The sequence below is a fragment of the Camelina sativa genome, chromosome 11, assembly GCF_030686135.1.
Source record: "Camelina sativa cultivar CO46 ecotype springtype chromosome 11, ASM3068613v1".
Taxonomy (NCBI): Eukaryota; Viridiplantae; Streptophyta; class Magnoliopsida; order Brassicales; family Brassicaceae; genus Camelina; species Camelina sativa.
In genome coordinates, this window is record NC_141890.1 from 47,558,661 (window position 1) to 47,576,380 (window position 17,720).

Genomic DNA, 17,720 nt, shown 5'->3' on the forward strand with positions numbered 1-17,720 from the left:
TTAAAAGTTCAATACTAGTTTTAAACGTTTCCTTGAAATAAACTAAAGTTTCAAACTAACAATAATGGCCTCATACATATATCATAACGGAAGAAAAAACAAAAGAAATTACGGTTTAACTTCGTTTACTTCTTCCACACGCTTCAGTCTCTGTTTTCTACATCTTTTAAAAGATCTTTGAAGAACAAAACTCAACACATACACTTTTAATTTGTATCTAAATCACTAAATAGCATACATTCTCTTGGTTAACATCCCAGAAAATTCCAACAATCCTGATTGTCTCGATCTTGCCATAGACTCTTTCCTCGACTTTCTCACATTAGAAGCCTCGATCCGATGCATAATGACCCAATAACACATTGTCCCAAGCGTCGTGAGCATTATCGTTGCACCGAACACCGTCACTCCAACCGCTAGCCACCTCTCATCCTCACCAACCACCACGAACGCTAACGCCAAAAACGCTACCGATATCAAAACGCAAGCTACCCACATCAGCTTGTTTATCACAGCCATCATATTCTTCTTAGCCTTGTGCTCGATCGCAACCACTGAAGTCTGAACCACCACAACCGCTAAAGATATAAAAAGAGCGATTGAATCGAATATAAAGAAAATCGCAAACGCTGGTCTATCCGCTATATTCGCTTCTCCTAGGGATTGTCCAGGAGAGAGCGAACTCAATTCATCGGCGTATTGTCCCGGTACGGTGAAAATGGCCGCAAAAGCAACGGTGGCGATTAAAACAGCAACGACTGTGGTTGAGTTAATCGCATTGTCAAGACCTTCTATGTGCATTTTGTTAATGCGTTTAGCTATTCCTTGAACGCGTTTCCTCGTCTCTCGAGCGTGTTCTAACTGGTGATGAACTTCATGTTTGATGTCACTTACCGTTTGTTTGAGCTCACGCGCCACGTTTGGCCGAGTAGGGTTGTTGATGGCTTTAGCGGAGGGGACGCCGCGGGTTTTGAGAATCGCGGCAATCTCTGGATGGCCGGTTTTCTCAGCCGTGTCGAGCGGCGTTTCTCCGGCTCTGTTTATGGCTCTTGTGCTTGTGCTTGTCTCGTTGTTATCTAGAAGCAATTCCACTATCTGCAATCACATTAAAATCTCACTAAACTATATTTTCCAATATTTATCGTAACTTGTTAGTGAAGACTCGATTCTTTGTTTATTACTGAGTTTATTATACCGTTACATGTAATTCTCAACGTATAAATTTCGTTAAATGTTATACGTAACGAAAAGGGAGAAATTGGACGCTAAGAAAACGAAAAGCAGAGAAAGTTGCATGTACATTTTACAGTATCTATTTTACCTTTTAAAGCTACCTTTTTAAAAAGTGTTTTTCTTGAAACCACCTTGTATGTTTTAAATTTTCTCCTTATTTTTGTAAATTGTAAAGTGTTTACAAATTTTCTAAAAAAAAGGTTATTGGAGATGATTAGCATACCTTAATACGACCTTTCCTAGTAGCAACATGTAACGCAGTGTTCCCTTTCGAATCAACCATATTCAACGACGACCGATGTCCCTTCATCAGCTCAACCACCACATCGATGCTTTGTCCTTTCACCGCCATGTGAAGTGGCGTCTGACCTTTTTTATCGGTTCTCGTTGCCGTGTCCGGCTCAACCGCTACAATCGCCTTTACTACTTCCGCGTGACCATTCCTAGCCGCCGAGTGCAATGCTGTTTTCCCGTTGCTCTTTGCGATCGCGGCTAGGCTACTACCTGCGGCTTCTAGTAGATACTCTACAACTTCCACGTGTCCCTGAGCCGCCGCAGTATGTAGAGCCGTCGTGTTTGATAAGTCCACCGTCATTGCTAGCTCCGGATGTTCCTCCATTAGTATTCTCAAAACGTCTATATAACATATTCCAAATTTCATCAATGTAGTACACATCATGTGAATGTGGTTCCTCAAAACAAACAAAGATTAACACTTTAATCATGTGTTTATCTAAGTGTTTCTTCCCAATGCTTAAGATCAATATCACAAACTTTCTTTATGATTAAAAATTTTCATGGAAGTTGACAAAAATGCATACCCAATTCGCCTTGTTTAGCAGCAATGTGGAAAGGATCAAACCCATTTCTAGCTTTGGTCTCGGCGTCTTCAAGATCATAGTACTTGATGAGCTCTGCAACCACCTCCGCATCACCATATTCTGCCGCCACATAAAGAGAAGTCTCACCACATTGGTTCTGTTTCCGCAACAACTCACTTAGTTCCTCTTCTGATTCCATATGATCACTCAAAATCTCATTCACCGCTGAGAAATCTCCGCGTCTGATAGCCGAATGAAGCGGCGAATCTTCACGTTTTCCGGTCAGCTGTTTGGCCATTGTCTTTCTAACAAGGTTTGGTTTTGCAGCCATTGGCGCTGATGTCGATGTTGATGCTTCCTCCATTAGATCAACACGGTTTGCAAATAGATTCAATACCAACAAACGACTCCTATATCAAATGGGATGTAAAACAACATTAGATTTCGAAATGTTAACACTAATTATTTTATTGAAACATTTAAAGAGATGTGGATCCAAGTATAACCTACCAACCGAGAAAGCTTCTCCTGTTATATAGGATCAAGACTTATAAGACCTTTCACAACATGACTTGTAAAGTTTCAGAATCATCCATCTGATCCAGTTGATTTGGTGGGTTTTCACGGAAATCGAAATCAAATCTACGCATCGGAAACCAAAGAGATTGTTTTGAAAATTCCTAAAGGTAAGAACTATTCTGTTCTGTTATTTCCCCTCCCTCATCTTCTCTTCTATTTTTAGAAAGTTTAGTAACAGATAAATTAATGAAGACCAAAGATCTCAAACGTTGATTAACAACTACTTTACAGATGGCAATGTCTCAAAAGGTTCACACCCTGAACTTGTCTCATATCATAGAAGCAGTAACAAAACCATCCGTTACACAACCAAGTCTATAATATGTTTCTACTACAAAAACCAAAACCCAAAAAAAAAGAAAACCCTACATAATATCGCCTGATCAAACTTCTTATGTCGAACAACGTCTCTCTTTCACCTGGGGCTTCTCCTCTGGGACCAGGTAAGCTGCAGCTTCACGAACCAACGTTTCCACAAAACCCATTGCAGGCCGTTCAAGTGGCTGCGCGTTTAAACACATCCTCGCAGTTTCAAATATTCTGTTTGAACCTTGAGCCGAGTACTTCTTACCGAGCGCAACATCAACTACAATAGGCGATTGCTCCAAACTAGTTATCAGACTCAACAGTGGCATTAACTGCAAAAGAAAAGTACATTCGAGAAAACCTAAGTTACTTCTGAAACACGAAACGTATAAAAAACAAAACCTAGATGTACAAAGTTTGAGTCATACCCAATCAGTGAGTTTCTCTCTCGCTTTAGGTCTATCCCGATCATAAGCTTTCCTGCCTGTGAAAAGCTCTAACAGAAAAACTCCATAGCTATAGACATCGGACTTGGTCGAAACCAACCCGAAGTTCTCTGTTTCCGGTGCGAGGTATCCTTCAGTTCCATTCTTACTGACCTCCCTCTGCATCTCAACACCGTCTTCATCGTAAGCGATCTTAGCCGCGGTTGCAAAACCAGTCAGCTTCGGGACAAAATTGTCGTCAAGCACAATGTTTGTGGCTTTGACATCTCTGTGAATCGAGGAAAGCCCCTGGTGTACGTAAACCAGACCTTCGGCTACACCCACAGCAATTCTCATCCTCGTATTCCAATCCAAAACCCGAGTTGCTTGCGTTAGACCCTGAACCTGCCTCGCATTTGCTACAAACAAAAAGAGAGAACGAGTTAACAAAACCGGAATGAGTTGATTAGAACTAAAACAGAATTGATTAGTTTTGTATTGATTACCAAAGAGATGGTGGTCAAGAGAGCCATTAGGCATGAATTGGTAGACAAGGGCAGTGTTTTGCAGGCCGTAGTGTCTGCCGAGAAGTTTAATCACATTTGGGTGATCAGCTTCACGTAACGTTGTAATCTCTGCCACGAACTCACCAAGACCAGAAAAGTCGTCGCCATGATCATGAACCTTTGCAGCTCCAACCTAATTGAATCAATCAAAAGTTTCTGATTTCAGAAACTGGGTTTCGATTCTTTAACCAATAGAGTACAAGACTTTTGGGGTTCATACCTTATGAATTCTTGGGAAATTGCATCGATAGAGTTTGCCGACTTTGCCTTGGCCGATCAAATGTGTTATATCGAAGTTCTCGGTTCCTTCTACGATCTCATTCCATTGAAATTTAACGAAACCTTAAGAAAGAAAGATAACAAACAAGAAGAACCCTAAATCACTTTCGCAAGATCGAGATACTTGTTTCCCAAAAGAAGTTACTCTAATTAACAGACTTGCTTGTGGTACAAGAAATCAGAAAACGAGAATAGTTCACGATCGTCAGAGTTCGATATTCCTAATTAAACTACTCACCTTCTTCGTCGCTAGTTTCCGATGAAACTGTTGGCTCCGGTGGTTGTGGTGGTTGTGGTGGTTGCGGTGGTTCCTCTGGATCTTGCACTACGTTACTTGAGCTTCCGCCTCCGAGACAGCACATGAAACGACTCATCGCAGCGATCGACGAAGATATATCTTTCTTGAGGCTTTTTCTAGTTTTGTTTTTATTTCCCGAGAAACTTTTTCCCGGAAAATGTAATTAGACAGAGAGAGAGAGAGAACTCTATACGAAAAAAACTAGAGCGAGAAAGAGATAGTCGAATGATGAACACTAAAAGAACTAGCCGGAGGATATATATATATATATATATATGAGCTCTACTTCTTGAGTAAGTTTTTATTATTAATTATAAAATTAAATAATACACTAATTAGATTAGATTCATTGAATATATATAAAAAAAGATCAAAGTATCACACGTAAAAAGCCTTAAAAAGATGTTTAAAATATGTATCTATTTTGTGAAAATATAAAGACAAAGACTTGATCAATCACTATTAAAAATAGAGTAATATTAGTCAAAATTCATGAGTAAATGATTATTGTAGAACATAAATACTATAGCAAGTACAATAGTATATATATCTATAGAAATATGATATTTGAAAAAGAGTTCTTTACTAATTATGATGGCAATAATCTTTATTACTAAATAAACAAAATAAAAAGAAAACATTACTAAAAATATAATCAAACTCTCTCTTAAAGTTTGTAAACTAACATATTGTTCTTCAGATCTTGGAAGTGAATCTCTCTAGTCTCTTGTATACTAGTTTTCTTGTTCAACTGTCGTCATCACTACTTGGACACTCATTAATTTTTCTTGATTTAGAATCATCCATCCTAAAGGCTAAATGACTCCATGTTTAAGGAGATGATAACCACTAAATTACTGATTCAAATCATATATATAGAGCTATTCTTGGTCTAAATGATCAAGAGAAGAGTCAAGACCTTTCACAACTTTACTTGTATAAAGTTGCAGAATCATTGACCCGATAGGTTCTTGCATTGGAAATAAAAAAGGCTAATTCTGAGACTTACACATCTAACAAAACACCAACATGAAGTTTTATGCTCTGCTTTTTTTATCTCTTCTATTCCTATTTCAAGAAGTTTCATAACAGAGAAATGAAGACAAAAGATCTTAAACGTTGATTAAAAACTTGTAGAGGGAAATTGTCTGATCAAATAGTAACAAAACCATCCGTTACAAAACCAAGTCTATAATATGATGATTCTGGTAAAAACCTAAAAACCAAAAACCCTACATAATATCGCCTGATCAAACTTCTTATGTCGAACAACGTCTCTCTTTCACCTGGGGCTGCTCCTCTGGGACCAGGTAAGCTGCAGCTTCACGAACCAACGTTTCCACAAAATCCATTGCAGGCCGTTCAAGTGGGTGCGCGTTTAAACACATCCTCGCAGTTTCAAATATTCTGTTTAAACCATGAGCCGAATACTTCTTACCGAGCGCAACATCAACAACCATAGGCGCATACTCCAATCTAGTCAACACTGGCATTAACTGTAAAAGGAAAATACATTCGAGAAAACCTAAGTTACTTCTACATTCGAGAAAACCTAAGTTACTTCTACATTCGAGAAAACCTAAGTTACTTCTGGAACACGAAACGTATAAAACTAAACCTAGATGTACAAAGTTTGAGTCATACCCAATCAGTGAGTTTCTTTTTCGCTTCAGGTCTCTCCCGATCATCATTAGCTTTCCTTCCGGTGAAAAGCACTAACAGAAAAACTCCATAGCTATAGACATCGGACTTGGTCGAAACCAACCCGAAGTTCTCTGTTTCCGGTGGAAGGTATCCTTCAGTTCCATTCTTACTGATCCCCCTCTGCATCTCAACACCGTCTTCATCGTAAACGATCTTAGTCGCGGTTCCAAAACCAGTCAGCTTCGGGACAAAATTGTCGTCAAGCACAATGTTTGTGGATTTGACATCTCTGTGAATCGATAAAAGCCCCTGGTGTACGTAAACCAGACCTTCGGCTACACCCACAGCAATTCTCATCCTCGTGTCCCAATCCAAAACCCGAGTTGCTTGTGTTAGACCCTGAACCTGCCTTGCATTTGCTACAAACAAAAAGAGAATGACTTAACAAAACTGGAATGAGTTGATACAGAACTAAAACAGAGTTGATATAGAAGTAAAACAGAGTACGTTGATTAGGTTTGTATTGATTACCAAAGAGATGGTGGTCAAGAGAGCCATTAGGCATGAATTGGTAGACAAGGGCAGTGTTTGTCTGGCCGTAGTGTTTGCCGAGAAGTTTAATCACATTTGGGTGATCAGATTCACGTAACGTTCTAATCTCTGCCAAGAAGTCACCAAGACCAGGCGTGTTGCCATGATTAACCTTTGCAGCTCCAACCTAATTTAATCAATCAAAAGTTTCTGCTTTCAGAAAGTGGGTTTCGATTCTTTAACCAATAAAGCACAAGACTTTTGGGGTTCATACCTTATGAATTCTTGGGAAATAGCAGCGATAGAGTTTGCCCACTTTGCCTTGGCCGATCAAATGTGTTATCTTAAAGTTCTCGGTTCCTTGTACGATCTCATTCCATCGAAATTTAACGAAACCTTAAGAAAGAAAGATAACGAACAAGAAGAACCCTAAATCAGTTTCGCAAGATCGAGATACTTGTTAACTCTAAAAACAGACTTGCTTGTGGTACAAGAAATCAGAAAACGAGAAAAGTTCACGATCGTCAGAGAGTTCGGTATTCCTAATGAAACTACTCACCTTCGTCGTCACTAGTTCCCGATGAATCTGTTGGTCCCGATGAATCAGATGAATCTGATGGCTCCGGTGCTTGGGGTAGTTGCGGTAGTTCCTCTGGGTCTTGCACTACTTGACTTGAGCTTCCGCCTCCGAGACAGCACATGAAACGACTCATCGCAGCGATCGACGAAGATATATCTTTCTTGAGGCTTTTCTAGTTTTGTTTTTATTTCCCGAGAAACTTTTTCCCGGAAAATGTAATTAGACAGAGAGAGAGAACTCTATACGAAAAAAAACTAGAGCAAAGAGAGAGTCGAATGATGAACACTAAAAGCCTATATGAGTAAGTTTTTATTATTAATTATAAAATTAAATAATACACTAATTAGATTCATATAATATCAAAAAAGGAAAAAAAACAAGATCAAAGTATCACATGTACAAAGCCTTAAATGATAAATAAAATATGTGTTATGGATATTTTGTGAAAATATAAATAATATTAGTCAAAATTCATGAGTAAATGATTGTTTGTACGTAGAACATAAATACTATAGCAAGTACAATAGTATATATATCTACAGAAATATGATATTTGAACAAGAGTACTTTACTAATTATGATGGCAATAATCTTTATAGACTTTAAATAAACAAAATAAAAAGAAAACATTACTAAAAATATAACCAAACTCTCTCTTAAAGTTTGTAAATATCATATTGTTCTTTAGATCTTGGAAATGAATCTCTCTCTTTCATACTAGTTTTGTTGTTCAACTGTCGTCACAACTTGGACACTCATTTACAGATTTAGAAATCATCCATCCTAAAGGCAAATGACTCCATGTTTAAGTAGATGATAACCACTAAACTACTGATTCAAACCATATAATAGAGCTTCTCTTGGTATATATGATCAAAGAGTCAAGACCTTTCACAACAATTAACTTCTAAAGTTGCAAAATCATTGATCCGATAGAATTGATTTGGTGGGTTTTTGCATCGGAAATCAAAAAGGCTAATTCTGATAGACTTACATCTAGCAAAACGCCAACAAGAACTTCAAGAAGTTTCATAACAGAGAAATGAAGACAAAAGATCTTAAACGTTGATTAAAAACTTGTAAAGAGTGAAATTAGTCTGATCAAATAGTAACAAAACCATCCGTTACAAAACCAAGTCTAGAATATGTTTCTGAAAAAACCAAAAAGCCTACATAAAACCGTCTGAGAAAACTTCTTTATATCGTATGCCCCCTTTCCACCAGGGGAACCACTCTGACCGGGAAAACTGCAGCTTGACGAACCATCGTTACGACATCACGCATGGGAGGCCGTGCTTGTGGCTCTGCACTAATACAAAGCCTCGCAGTCTGAAATATTCTCTTTAAACCTTCGACCGAATACGTATTACCGAGCGCAGTATCAGCTGCCTCAGGCACATCCCCATATCTAGCCCATACTCGCAAAAACTGCAAACAAAAAATGAACATCCAAAACACAACTCAGTTTATATATTACTTACAGAATACGAAACGTATAAAAAGTTGCTAGATACGAGGTTTTAGTCATACCCAATCAGTGAGTTTCCGTTTATCCTCAGGAACAGTCTCATTCGGATTCTGATTATAAGGTCTCCTTCCGGTGAAAAGCACAATCAGAAAAACTCCATAGCTGTAGACATCGTACTTGGTCGAAACCCAGTGGGACTGCTCTGCTTCTGGTGGGATGTATCCCATAGTTCCCTTCAACTCAGTGATCTTGCTCCGCTTCTCAACGCCGCGTCTGTTTACAACGACTTTAGTCGCCAATCCAAAATCAGTCAGCTTCGGCACAAAATTCGCATCAAGTAGAATATTCCCAGCCTTGACGTCTTGGTTGATCACTTTTAGCACCTCGTGTAGATAAATCAGACCTTCAGATACACCCTCGGCAATTCTCATCCTCGTCCCCCAATCCAAAACCCGAGTTGGCTGCTCTAGACCTTGAGGTATCGGACTCTTCCTCATGTAATCTACAAAAACAGAACGTTAATGAAGGAGTTGAGTATGTTTAGAAACTAAACCAGAATCAATAAACTGAAGATGTTGAGTTTGATATTGAGTTATCTTTACCAAAGATGTGGCGTCCGAGAGTGCCATTGGGCATGAACTCGTAAACTATAGCACGTTTTCTGCGGCCGTAACATCTGCCAAGAAGTTTAATCACGTTTGGGTGATTAGCTTCATGCAACGTTGTAACCTCTGCCAAGAACTCTTTATGACCAGTTTCGTTGTTATGAGCTTGAATCTTCACAGCTCCAACCTAACGAATCAAAAGTCGCAGTTCTGGTTTAGAAATTGGGTTTCGAGATTTAACCATAAAGGAAATGACCTTTTGGGTTTATACCTCGTTAGTTCTTTCGAAATTGACACGATAGACTTCGCCGAAGTTGCCTTTGCCGAGATAAAACTCTTGCCGGAAGTTTACGGTTGAGTGTAAGATTTCGTGCCATCGATATGGTCGTCCACAATTGGCAGGTAGAGGTGGAGTTACAGGGAAAAGAGTAGCATCCGGCTCTGCAGTATGAATTACTAAACGTTAAAGATCGATTGAACAAGATCACCCTAAAATCGATTTCTTGCAGTACACGTCTACTACTACTACTACTTTCACTTGAACATATGACGTTAATGAATCAGTTAACTTCATGAAAACAAGAAGAACTCTACTACTACTACTTTCACTTGCATGAGACGAGATCAAAACGAATAAGTCAGCACACTCTTAAAAAAAACAGAGTTGCTTAAGGCACAAGAAACCTCGATTTCAGAAGATTGAAAAAGAAAGAGAAACGAAAACGGAACCTTCAACCCCACGACTGCGAGGGTCAGGGATCTGGAGTTCATCTCTCCACAAACGATTGAGGGATTCGGTGTCCACAAGTGGTTCGTCGTCAAACACTTCTTCCGGCGGTGCGCTATTTGAGGTTTCTCCGGTGACACAGCAAAAGAAACGACTCATCGTAGCGATCAACGAAGAGAAATCTTTCTTGAGGCTTTTCTTTTTGATTTTCTCGAGAAACTATTTTCCCGGAAAAAGAACGTAATTAAACAGACTCTCAACTAAAAAACTAGAGCGAGAAAGTGAGCAAGCGATAGAGAGAGAGAGTGAGTTGATGATGGTGAGCACTAAATGATCTCGTTGGTGAATGATCTCGTTGTGAAACTAAAATAAAATAAAATAATACTCTGTTTTGACTCTGTTAGTTGTCAGTTGTAACTCTGTTTACTGGTTCGTTACTTCGTTTCTTGATAAAAACGGTAAGTTAACGAACAAAAATACAATTAAAAAAGGAAAAATACTCGAGTTATATTCATAGAATAATTTAGGATAAGAGTATCAAGCGAAGAGAAAATAGTGTGGATAAAAAGTGTAGTGAAGGGATTACTCGATAAAATTGAATTTTATTAAAATATTAATCAGAATTAATGAGTAAATGATTGTTTTTAGGAAATAAATGCTGTAGCAACATTGTTATGTTTGCAGGAATACGATATTTAAACGAGTACTAATTAATAATACAAAAGGAAAGTCTCATTGCAATAGTAATGAGAAACAAAATATGCTAATGCGCCACTTTGTGAAACTTCTTTTTTGTTCTTCAGTCTTAAGATCTTCGAAGTGTATCTCTCTCTATCTCTCTTTTATACCAATTTCGTTGTTTAGCTGTCGTCACTACTTGGACACTCATTTCCTGATTTAGTATCATCCCTCCTCGAGGTTAAAAAAAGGGTTTGACTCCATGTCAGTGAATTACTGTATACGGAAAATTTTTGTACATCCAGAGAGAGATATGTTAAGAGGAGGATTTGAACTCACATGCGAATGAATTGACCTTTGACGCGAGGCCGCTGCTCAGCTAATTTCTTCCTGCTATGGTACCTAACCTAAAACAAACAAAACAGGCGTATGAATTTCGTCTCAAAAAACTAGAGCTTGAGCTTGTTTAGTTTAGAAGGCTATATACCTTTTTCTCAAAGCATCGCTCTTTACGTTTAAGGCGAAACTTCATCAGAGCAGCTTCTCTTTGTGCCGATCTTTCGCTTCCGCTAGACTGCTGATTTAAAGTATTATCACTGCTTGAACCCGAACCCATCAGTTTTGTAATAGGACTGTCATGAGGAGAACAACTTCCCACATTTTCTTCTGGAGCCTAACTCAGCAACAAATAGAGCTTTTTGCTGAAAACTTAAACTGGAAGAGATTTCAAAGACAGCACCACACATTGTTAAATACCTTACTAGCAGAAGTAGCACCGTTATTGTACCTGCATATCACACACGAAACAATACCTTCAAATCAGTCATAGTTTTGACATTTCTTTTGTAGTTGAGGTCAAGAACTTACTTTGAGAATGCAGAGTGATTTGAATGCCTCAAAACACTTTGATCACCGGTTCTGTAATCTCCAGCCTCTCTTGGTTTCGGCAGAGTTAGCTCGAGTGATTGCCAATCTTCCGGGTTAGATGAAAGGGTTTTGCTTTCTACTTGTGAGTTACCAGAAGAGCGATTCGTACAAAGGGTTATCAATCCAAATGGTTGTTTATGCTAGCAGGAAGGATGCAATCAGAACTATGCAAGTCAAGCCAAGCAATTAAGAGTTTTGATCTAACAATCCTAAAATAAAGAAAAGAAAAGAATATAAACAAAGAAATCACACGACCTAAGCACTCGATGAAAGCATTCGAGTACAGGATCGGGTGGGGTGATCGAGTAAGCAAAGATGGTATGAACAACTCGAGGGGTTACTCGATGCAAGTTATCGTGTACCTGATCGGGTAATGGATCGAGTGATGAATGAAAATGCAGGCAATTAAAATACGAAAGCTTCTAAGGATGGGGTAATCGAATCCTAAGTGTTCCTAACCAGTACAGATGTCTTACATGCCTCAAGCAAATATTTCCTAGACAATGAATCTCTAAATTCTTGTTAAAACACTCTCGTGATAGAAACAATCAACCTTGAATCAATCTCCTACTCAACTCTCGTTGGAGATACATGACCAAACATGCATTAAGATCCGATTCATTATTGTCAGTAAACCTCTTACTCATCTAATCTCTTAGGCTAAGTGAGTAAACCTCTAGCATTGGTAGATTCAAGCATCTCATCTACACCTCTCGGTGGTAAAACACCTTAGATCTAATCTCACCCTCTCGGTTTGTTGACATCATTAATAACACCAATCTAGAAGGAAATCTATTAAACAAATACAATCAATTAAGACATCCTAACCGATCAAGAACACAAAATCATCTATCTCATCCCTAGAAACTTTACTACACTACTCGGAAATCATAGCAAGAAACATAACAACAAATATGAATGAAAATTGCATTATATTAAACGATAAAGTAGAGGGATAAGAATACAAGATAGAAATCTAAAGAAATGATAAAAAGTTATGAAATAAAATCTAAAACAAAAGGGAAAAGTGTTTGAGTCGCTCAGTTCTCTCACAAAGGCTCTCGCTCTCGGATTTGAGGGTCTGCGGCGTACTCGTTTGCGAGGAGGGAGAGGAGGGATTTATATATGGAAACCCCTTTGACCTAGCTTCCCAGACCTGCCTGAGGGTCTACACGATGGAGTACACGAGGATGAGGTCGGGTTACTCCTCGGGTAGATCTTCGGATTGTTCTTCCTGCTCTCGGATCCTCCTTGATCATGTTGGGGTTCGGACTTGTTCTTCCAGCTCGATGGCTCCTTCGGGTACATGCTCGGGTTTGTCCTTGTTTTTTCCCATTTTAGGCTCTTAAGCACCTATTTTCATCCAAAACATGCAAATGCAAAAATGCAACACCCTAAATGGCCTAAAAGTGAATTCCTACAATTAATAACCTAAAAATGCTAAGTTGGGTATGAACAATGCAAAATATGGACAAAAATGATGCTAAAAACATGTAAATTAGAGAGTTATCAGACCCCAAACTTAAATCTTGCTAGTCCTCTAGCAAGTAAGTAGGAGGGTGCGGTTTGAAAACGGGGACTCATAACCTTTATATGCTAAGCGAAGGATTCAAGCTATAGTCCTTAAAGATAGTTTAATGGTGCTAAGATCAATCAACATACTTACAAATATTTTTCTATGCTTATTACCATGCATCGATCTAGTTCAACCTCCATCTAAAAGTAAAGAACATCTTTTTCACATTCAATTAAGTGTTTAGCGAATTCTTGTAAATGGAAGGTGAATCAAGCTCAATCGGTTTTAATGGTAAGGCTTTTTAGTAAGGTGGTTTCAAAACAAATTCTTTGGGTGACTTTCTCTCAAAAGAATGAATGCTAGACAGTTGTGAAAATTATCTAAGATTGAGAACAATTTGGGCATACAAAGCTTAACTTTTGATAATCTACTCTTTTCTCATTCACTTTTTTTTTGTATATATCAAACCCCCTAGAATTACACTACCCATATCCTTGATTTTAACTCTTTTTTTTACTCCCTAAGGTTTAAACTTTAAACTTCTAGCTCTCTTTTTTTTTTTCTTTGCTAAACTCCTAATATGTATATATTTTTTTCTTTCTTTCTAGGAGACTATAGCAAGATCTTTTTTTTTTTTTTTTTTTTTTATTTAGAGACTTAGAGCTAATTGATTCTATCCTTAGGGACTTCCTCTTTTTTTTTATTCCTCAACCCAACCCCAAATAAACATACTAGCCACCTATCTTTCAAAACTGAATCTACCAGCTAGTTCAAATTCTAACTTAGCTAAATCAAGAGGCAGTTCTTTGTCGTTCTCAAATCCCTCAAGGTTTCACAACCAATAGCACAATGAAAAAGGCCTCACTCAACAATTCACAACAAGGTTTGAAAGAAAGGTTTGGGTTCATGGATAGGACAAACAAATCGGGTTAAACGAAAAGATTGGTAGAAATGGAGTGCTAACCCGAGTTTAGAGTTACCATTAGCAAGTATTCAAGTTCCATAAGCAAGAAAATTAAGGTTCAAATTAAATCCAATAATATAGAGATGTTCCAATGTTCAAACAAGAGGAGGAAACATTCAAACGACACAAGGATCTAAGCAAAGATTTTTCATTTATCTAGCAACAATGAACTGTGTTTAAGGGCTATAGATTCAATCCTAAGGTTTGATTTTAAACAAGGTAGTTTTAATCATTGTCCCCTAAGATGCATATGCAACAATCCTATATGAAACAAACTAGACTCAATCCTAATATGTAAATGCAACTACATGAACACTCTTTTTTTTTTTTTTTAATTTTAAATTTTTCAAATTTTTTTGGAGTTTTTCAATGCATATAGATGCAGACTCAAATGAATAAAACTAGCATGCAAAAATTTGAAAGAAGAAAATTAAGAAAATAAAACACAAAATTAAAAATATTCTGGACCCTCCCCCAAACTTAAATTATACAGTCTCTGTGTAAGTAAAAGTTGGAAAAAGAATCCAAGAATCACACAAAATGAAATAAACTAAATGCAATGTTATTTACAAAGATTGGATGAAAGTGGTACCTCATGGGTTGGTGAAGAAGGAGGTTGCAGCAGCCTCCATACTCGCCAACGTGTAGCCAGGGTCGTCTCTGGCTTCAGCAGGTGCCGGTGGTTGCTCGTCAGAGAGCTCGGTGATATGCACGGACGACTTACTCGGACCGGCATCCGAGGGGTTGATCGAGGGGGTATCGCATAGCTCATCAAGTAGGGCATCGGGTAGTACGATGGGTATGGCGGAAAAGGTCCAGAGTGATCACCCGTATAGCCACTCGCAGGGTGCATCGTATACGGCATCGTGTATGGCATCTGGTAAGGCGAGGGGAAGAGTCCTGAGTAATCACCAGATTGGGTGCTCGATGGGTGCATCGGATAAGGCATCATGTATCCCATCGGGTTAAGCATCGGATAGGCGTCTGAATGGCTTCTCCGTGATGCTTCTGGTTGGGTGACATCTCTCTCTGCTTGGAGTTCGTATGATGATGCTCGGTAAGAATCTGGAGGTGGCATTCCTCGAGTTCCTCCCTAGCGGTCCGCTTCTCCCCATCCAAGTTGGTGCGTGTGCCGAGGTAGGAGCTGAGGCACAGCTTGCCTTATCTTGCAGCTCCTTGATTTGACCTCCCATAGTCTTCACCGAACCGGTAAAATCCTTTACCTTCCTCACCAAAAACTTGTTCATCTTCTTCAGCCATCTGATCCTCTTGTAGGCTTCCCTCACTCCAACCGGTTGCTTTTGGGAGCACACATACTCCTCAAAATCGAAATCTTCCGAACTATCTCCCTGTCTTTGCCCGGTTTCCTCTCTTTTCTCCGTTTCGGATTCCTCCTTCGTGTTGTACAGCTCCTCCAAAGGCGGTGCAAAGTCGATGTTGTCTCCCAGCCGAACCTTGGTGCACATTACATTGGGTAGGATCATTTGGGCGGCTCCGGCGGTTGGATGGACGAACTTGAAAAGCATCATGTCGTTAGGCCTCTCATAAGCCAAAAATCTCGCCAGCACGAGGTAGTCGACGTCCAACCATCTCGGGTCGTGTACCACTCCCTTCAAGGGCACATCACAAGCTACCAAGATTGGTGTGACCAGTCCTCCAATGGAGATCTCTCTGCCTCCTTCTTTTCTCTTAATAGCCCATGACTTGAGGTAGAGGAACTGATCGAGCAGCACAAACACCATACTAGTATCCGCAACATCTCCAACTAGTGGTGTACCATCCCTAGCATTATCCAAAACTCCACACAATGCAATGTCTAACAGCTGGAGCTCATGATCATTCACATTCTCAGTCTCTTTTCTAACAAAAAGAGTGCATGCAAGGGACTTGTGAAAATACCTCAAGACAGGACTCCTTATTTGAGCGGATTTGGAGCTTGTCTCCTATTGTCAGCCATAGGGACCTCATTTCCTCCTTGCTAACCTCCATTCCTTCTCCACTACCAGCTTTGAAACCTTACAGCTTCTCCATCTCCTTGAAAATGAGCCGGTACTCCTTGTTTCTCACGGAGAAGGTGATGAACCCGATCCCCCCATCGGGTAGTAGGGTCAGGTGGTCCTCAAAGTAGTGCAACTTCAAAGTTGAGAGAAAGTGGACCGTCTCCTCCTCATAGGCTTCAAGGTGAGCTCGCATCATATTGTCCAGGTGGCACATGTCGAACAGGAACTCAACATCTCTAGCGATGCCCAACTGCTTCATTGTCTCACGGTGAGGGTATCGGGTACCAACGAAGCTCATCTTCCGGAAAACCTTGAAGAGTTTTGTCGGAGTCTCCACCTCCTTCTGCTTCTGCCTCCGCGAGGCTTGGCGTGTCCTTTCTCTCTGCTCCTCCTCTCTCTCACGGTTCTCCTCCTCTGTATCTTAATCCTCTTCCTCAGCAGCTCTCTCAACTACCCTCTTAGCCTTCTCTGAAGCTGGTCTCTTCCCTCTTGCAACCGCAGCTCTGCTCCTTGATCGAGATGTTTAGATCTCCTCTTGCTCTCCTTCACCAGCATCAGAATCGACTTCCATAGGGTGGGTAACAGTTCTTACAGACGTAGACAGGTCCCTACGTTGAGGAGAGCGGCGAACAGCACTCGCCATTGGACTCGGTGAGCGTACTTGGTGGTCTACTCGATCGGTTGCTCGAGCACCGGATCGGGTGACGGATCGGGTTGAGCATCGGGTGGGTGAAGCAAAACGTCCAGCCAACGGTTGGGAATGCGGAACGTTTCCTCTCCCTTGGGGTTCTCGAGGTTCGACGGCATCACCTCCGGTTGTAGCAGCAGCAAAGGTTGATCTCCTTCCCTTCCTTTGGTAGGTTTTCGTGTGTGACTCCATTGTCGAATCCTTGAGAAGAAAAAGCTAAACTTCGAGGTTAATAGGGTTAGTTCTCAAAGAACATCGAATAAAACTCGAGTTTGAGAGAGAATAGAAAATATGGAAACTAAAAGTTCTAGAGTTAAAAGAAAACTTATCGTTGATGCTGAGGGAGAAGGGTTTCGAAACCCTTAAATAAGTTAGGGTTGGTGGGTTGGGCTTCACCAAAAGTAGGTTTGCTTGTGGAATTCGGAATCCACTCGCCACTCTTAAAAAAATTTCAGAACCCAGATACAAAATCAAACTATAAGGAAATGATACAGAATCAAACTATAAGATATGCTATATACTAAATGAGATAAGCACAAAAAGTGAAGCAGCACGAGATTGTCAAAGGAACAATAAAGAAGAAGAAAAAAACTAGCATCAAGCTTATCCATAGATGAAGAACACCAGAATCTCTCACCATGTCTGACTTCGAAACCCAAAAAAATAAAAATAAAATAACAGATTTTGCTTAATCTGGTTTGTTTAGCATATAATCTAGTTTTGATTCGTATCAATATTTTCTTTTACCCAACAAGGCAACAACTAACAAAACCCAGTTGCTACTAAAATAGAATTTAAACAAAAAAAAAAAAAAAAACTTGATAGAGAAACAGAGAAGAAGAAGATTGAAAAGATCGAGACTTTTGGGGAGGTGGTGGAACCAAA

The 17,720-nt window shown here is 39.5% G+C and overlaps 5 protein-coding genes across 5 annotated transcripts; all 5 read right to left on the minus strand.

The window, feature by feature from the left end:
• Window positions 1-15: 15 nt before the first annotated feature.
• LOC104726606 (ankyrin repeat-containing protein At5g02620-like) lies at window positions 16-2,731 on the minus strand. Its single transcript, XM_010445497.2, has 4 exons — window positions 2,565-2,731; window positions 2,055-2,464; window positions 1,457-1,869; window positions 16-1,095 (listed from the first exon to the last, which is right to left on the minus strand). Exons 2-4 carry the CDS (start codon window positions 2,416-2,418, stop codon window positions 226-228), a joined length of 1,647 nt encoding a protein of 548 aa, XP_010443799.1. The 5' UTR covers window positions 2,419-2,464; window positions 2,565-2,731; the 3' UTR covers window positions 16-225.
• Window positions 2,732-2,792: 61 nt separating this feature from the next.
• LOC104729005 (putative serine/threonine-protein kinase PBL5) lies at window positions 2,793-4,741 on the minus strand. Its single transcript, XM_087474554.1, has 5 exons — window positions 4,448-4,741; window positions 4,151-4,272; window positions 3,871-4,063; window positions 3,368-3,783; window positions 2,793-3,271 (listed from the first exon to the last, which is right to left on the minus strand). The coding sequence occupies exons 1-5, from the start codon at window positions 4,581-4,583 to the stop codon at window positions 3,026-3,028; spliced, it is 1,113 nt and encodes a 370-aa protein (XP_087330680.1). The 5' UTR covers window positions 4,584-4,741; the 3' UTR covers window positions 2,793-3,025.
• Window positions 4,742-5,651: 910 nt separating this feature from the next.
• Window positions 5,652-7,462, minus strand: LOC104729006 (putative serine/threonine-protein kinase PBL5). Its single transcript, XM_010447908.3, has 5 exons — window positions 7,242-7,462; window positions 6,957-7,078; window positions 6,683-6,869; window positions 6,152-6,570; window positions 5,652-6,003 (listed from the first exon to the last, which is right to left on the minus strand). Exons 1-5 carry the CDS (start codon window positions 7,393-7,395, stop codon window positions 5,767-5,769), a joined length of 1,119 nt encoding a protein of 372 aa, XP_010446210.1. The 5' UTR covers window positions 7,396-7,462; the 3' UTR covers window positions 5,652-5,766.
• A 946-nt stretch (window positions 7,463-8,408) lies between these two features.
• LOC104729007 (putative serine/threonine-protein kinase PBL7) lies at window positions 8,409-10,221 on the minus strand. Its single transcript, XM_010447909.2, has 5 exons — window positions 10,065-10,221; window positions 9,607-9,776; window positions 9,333-9,522; window positions 8,793-9,232; window positions 8,409-8,690 (listed from the first exon to the last, which is right to left on the minus strand). Exons 1-5 carry the CDS (start codon window positions 10,219-10,221, stop codon window positions 8,460-8,462), a joined length of 1,188 nt encoding a protein of 395 aa, XP_010446211.2. The 3' UTR covers window positions 8,409-8,459.
• An 854-nt stretch (window positions 10,222-11,075) lies between these two features.
• LOC104729008 (two-component response regulator-like APRR3) lies at window positions 11,076-16,790 on the minus strand. The gene is made up of 6 exons (XM_087473049.1): window positions 16,740-16,790; window positions 15,461-15,757; window positions 11,608-11,807; window positions 11,497-11,527; window positions 11,228-11,413; window positions 11,076-11,147 (listed from the first exon to the last, which is right to left on the minus strand). The coding sequence occupies exons 1-6, from the start codon at window positions 16,788-16,790 to the stop codon at window positions 11,076-11,078; spliced, it is 837 nt and encodes a 278-aa protein (XP_087329175.1).
• Between the last annotated feature and the right edge of the window lie 930 nt (window positions 16,791-17,720).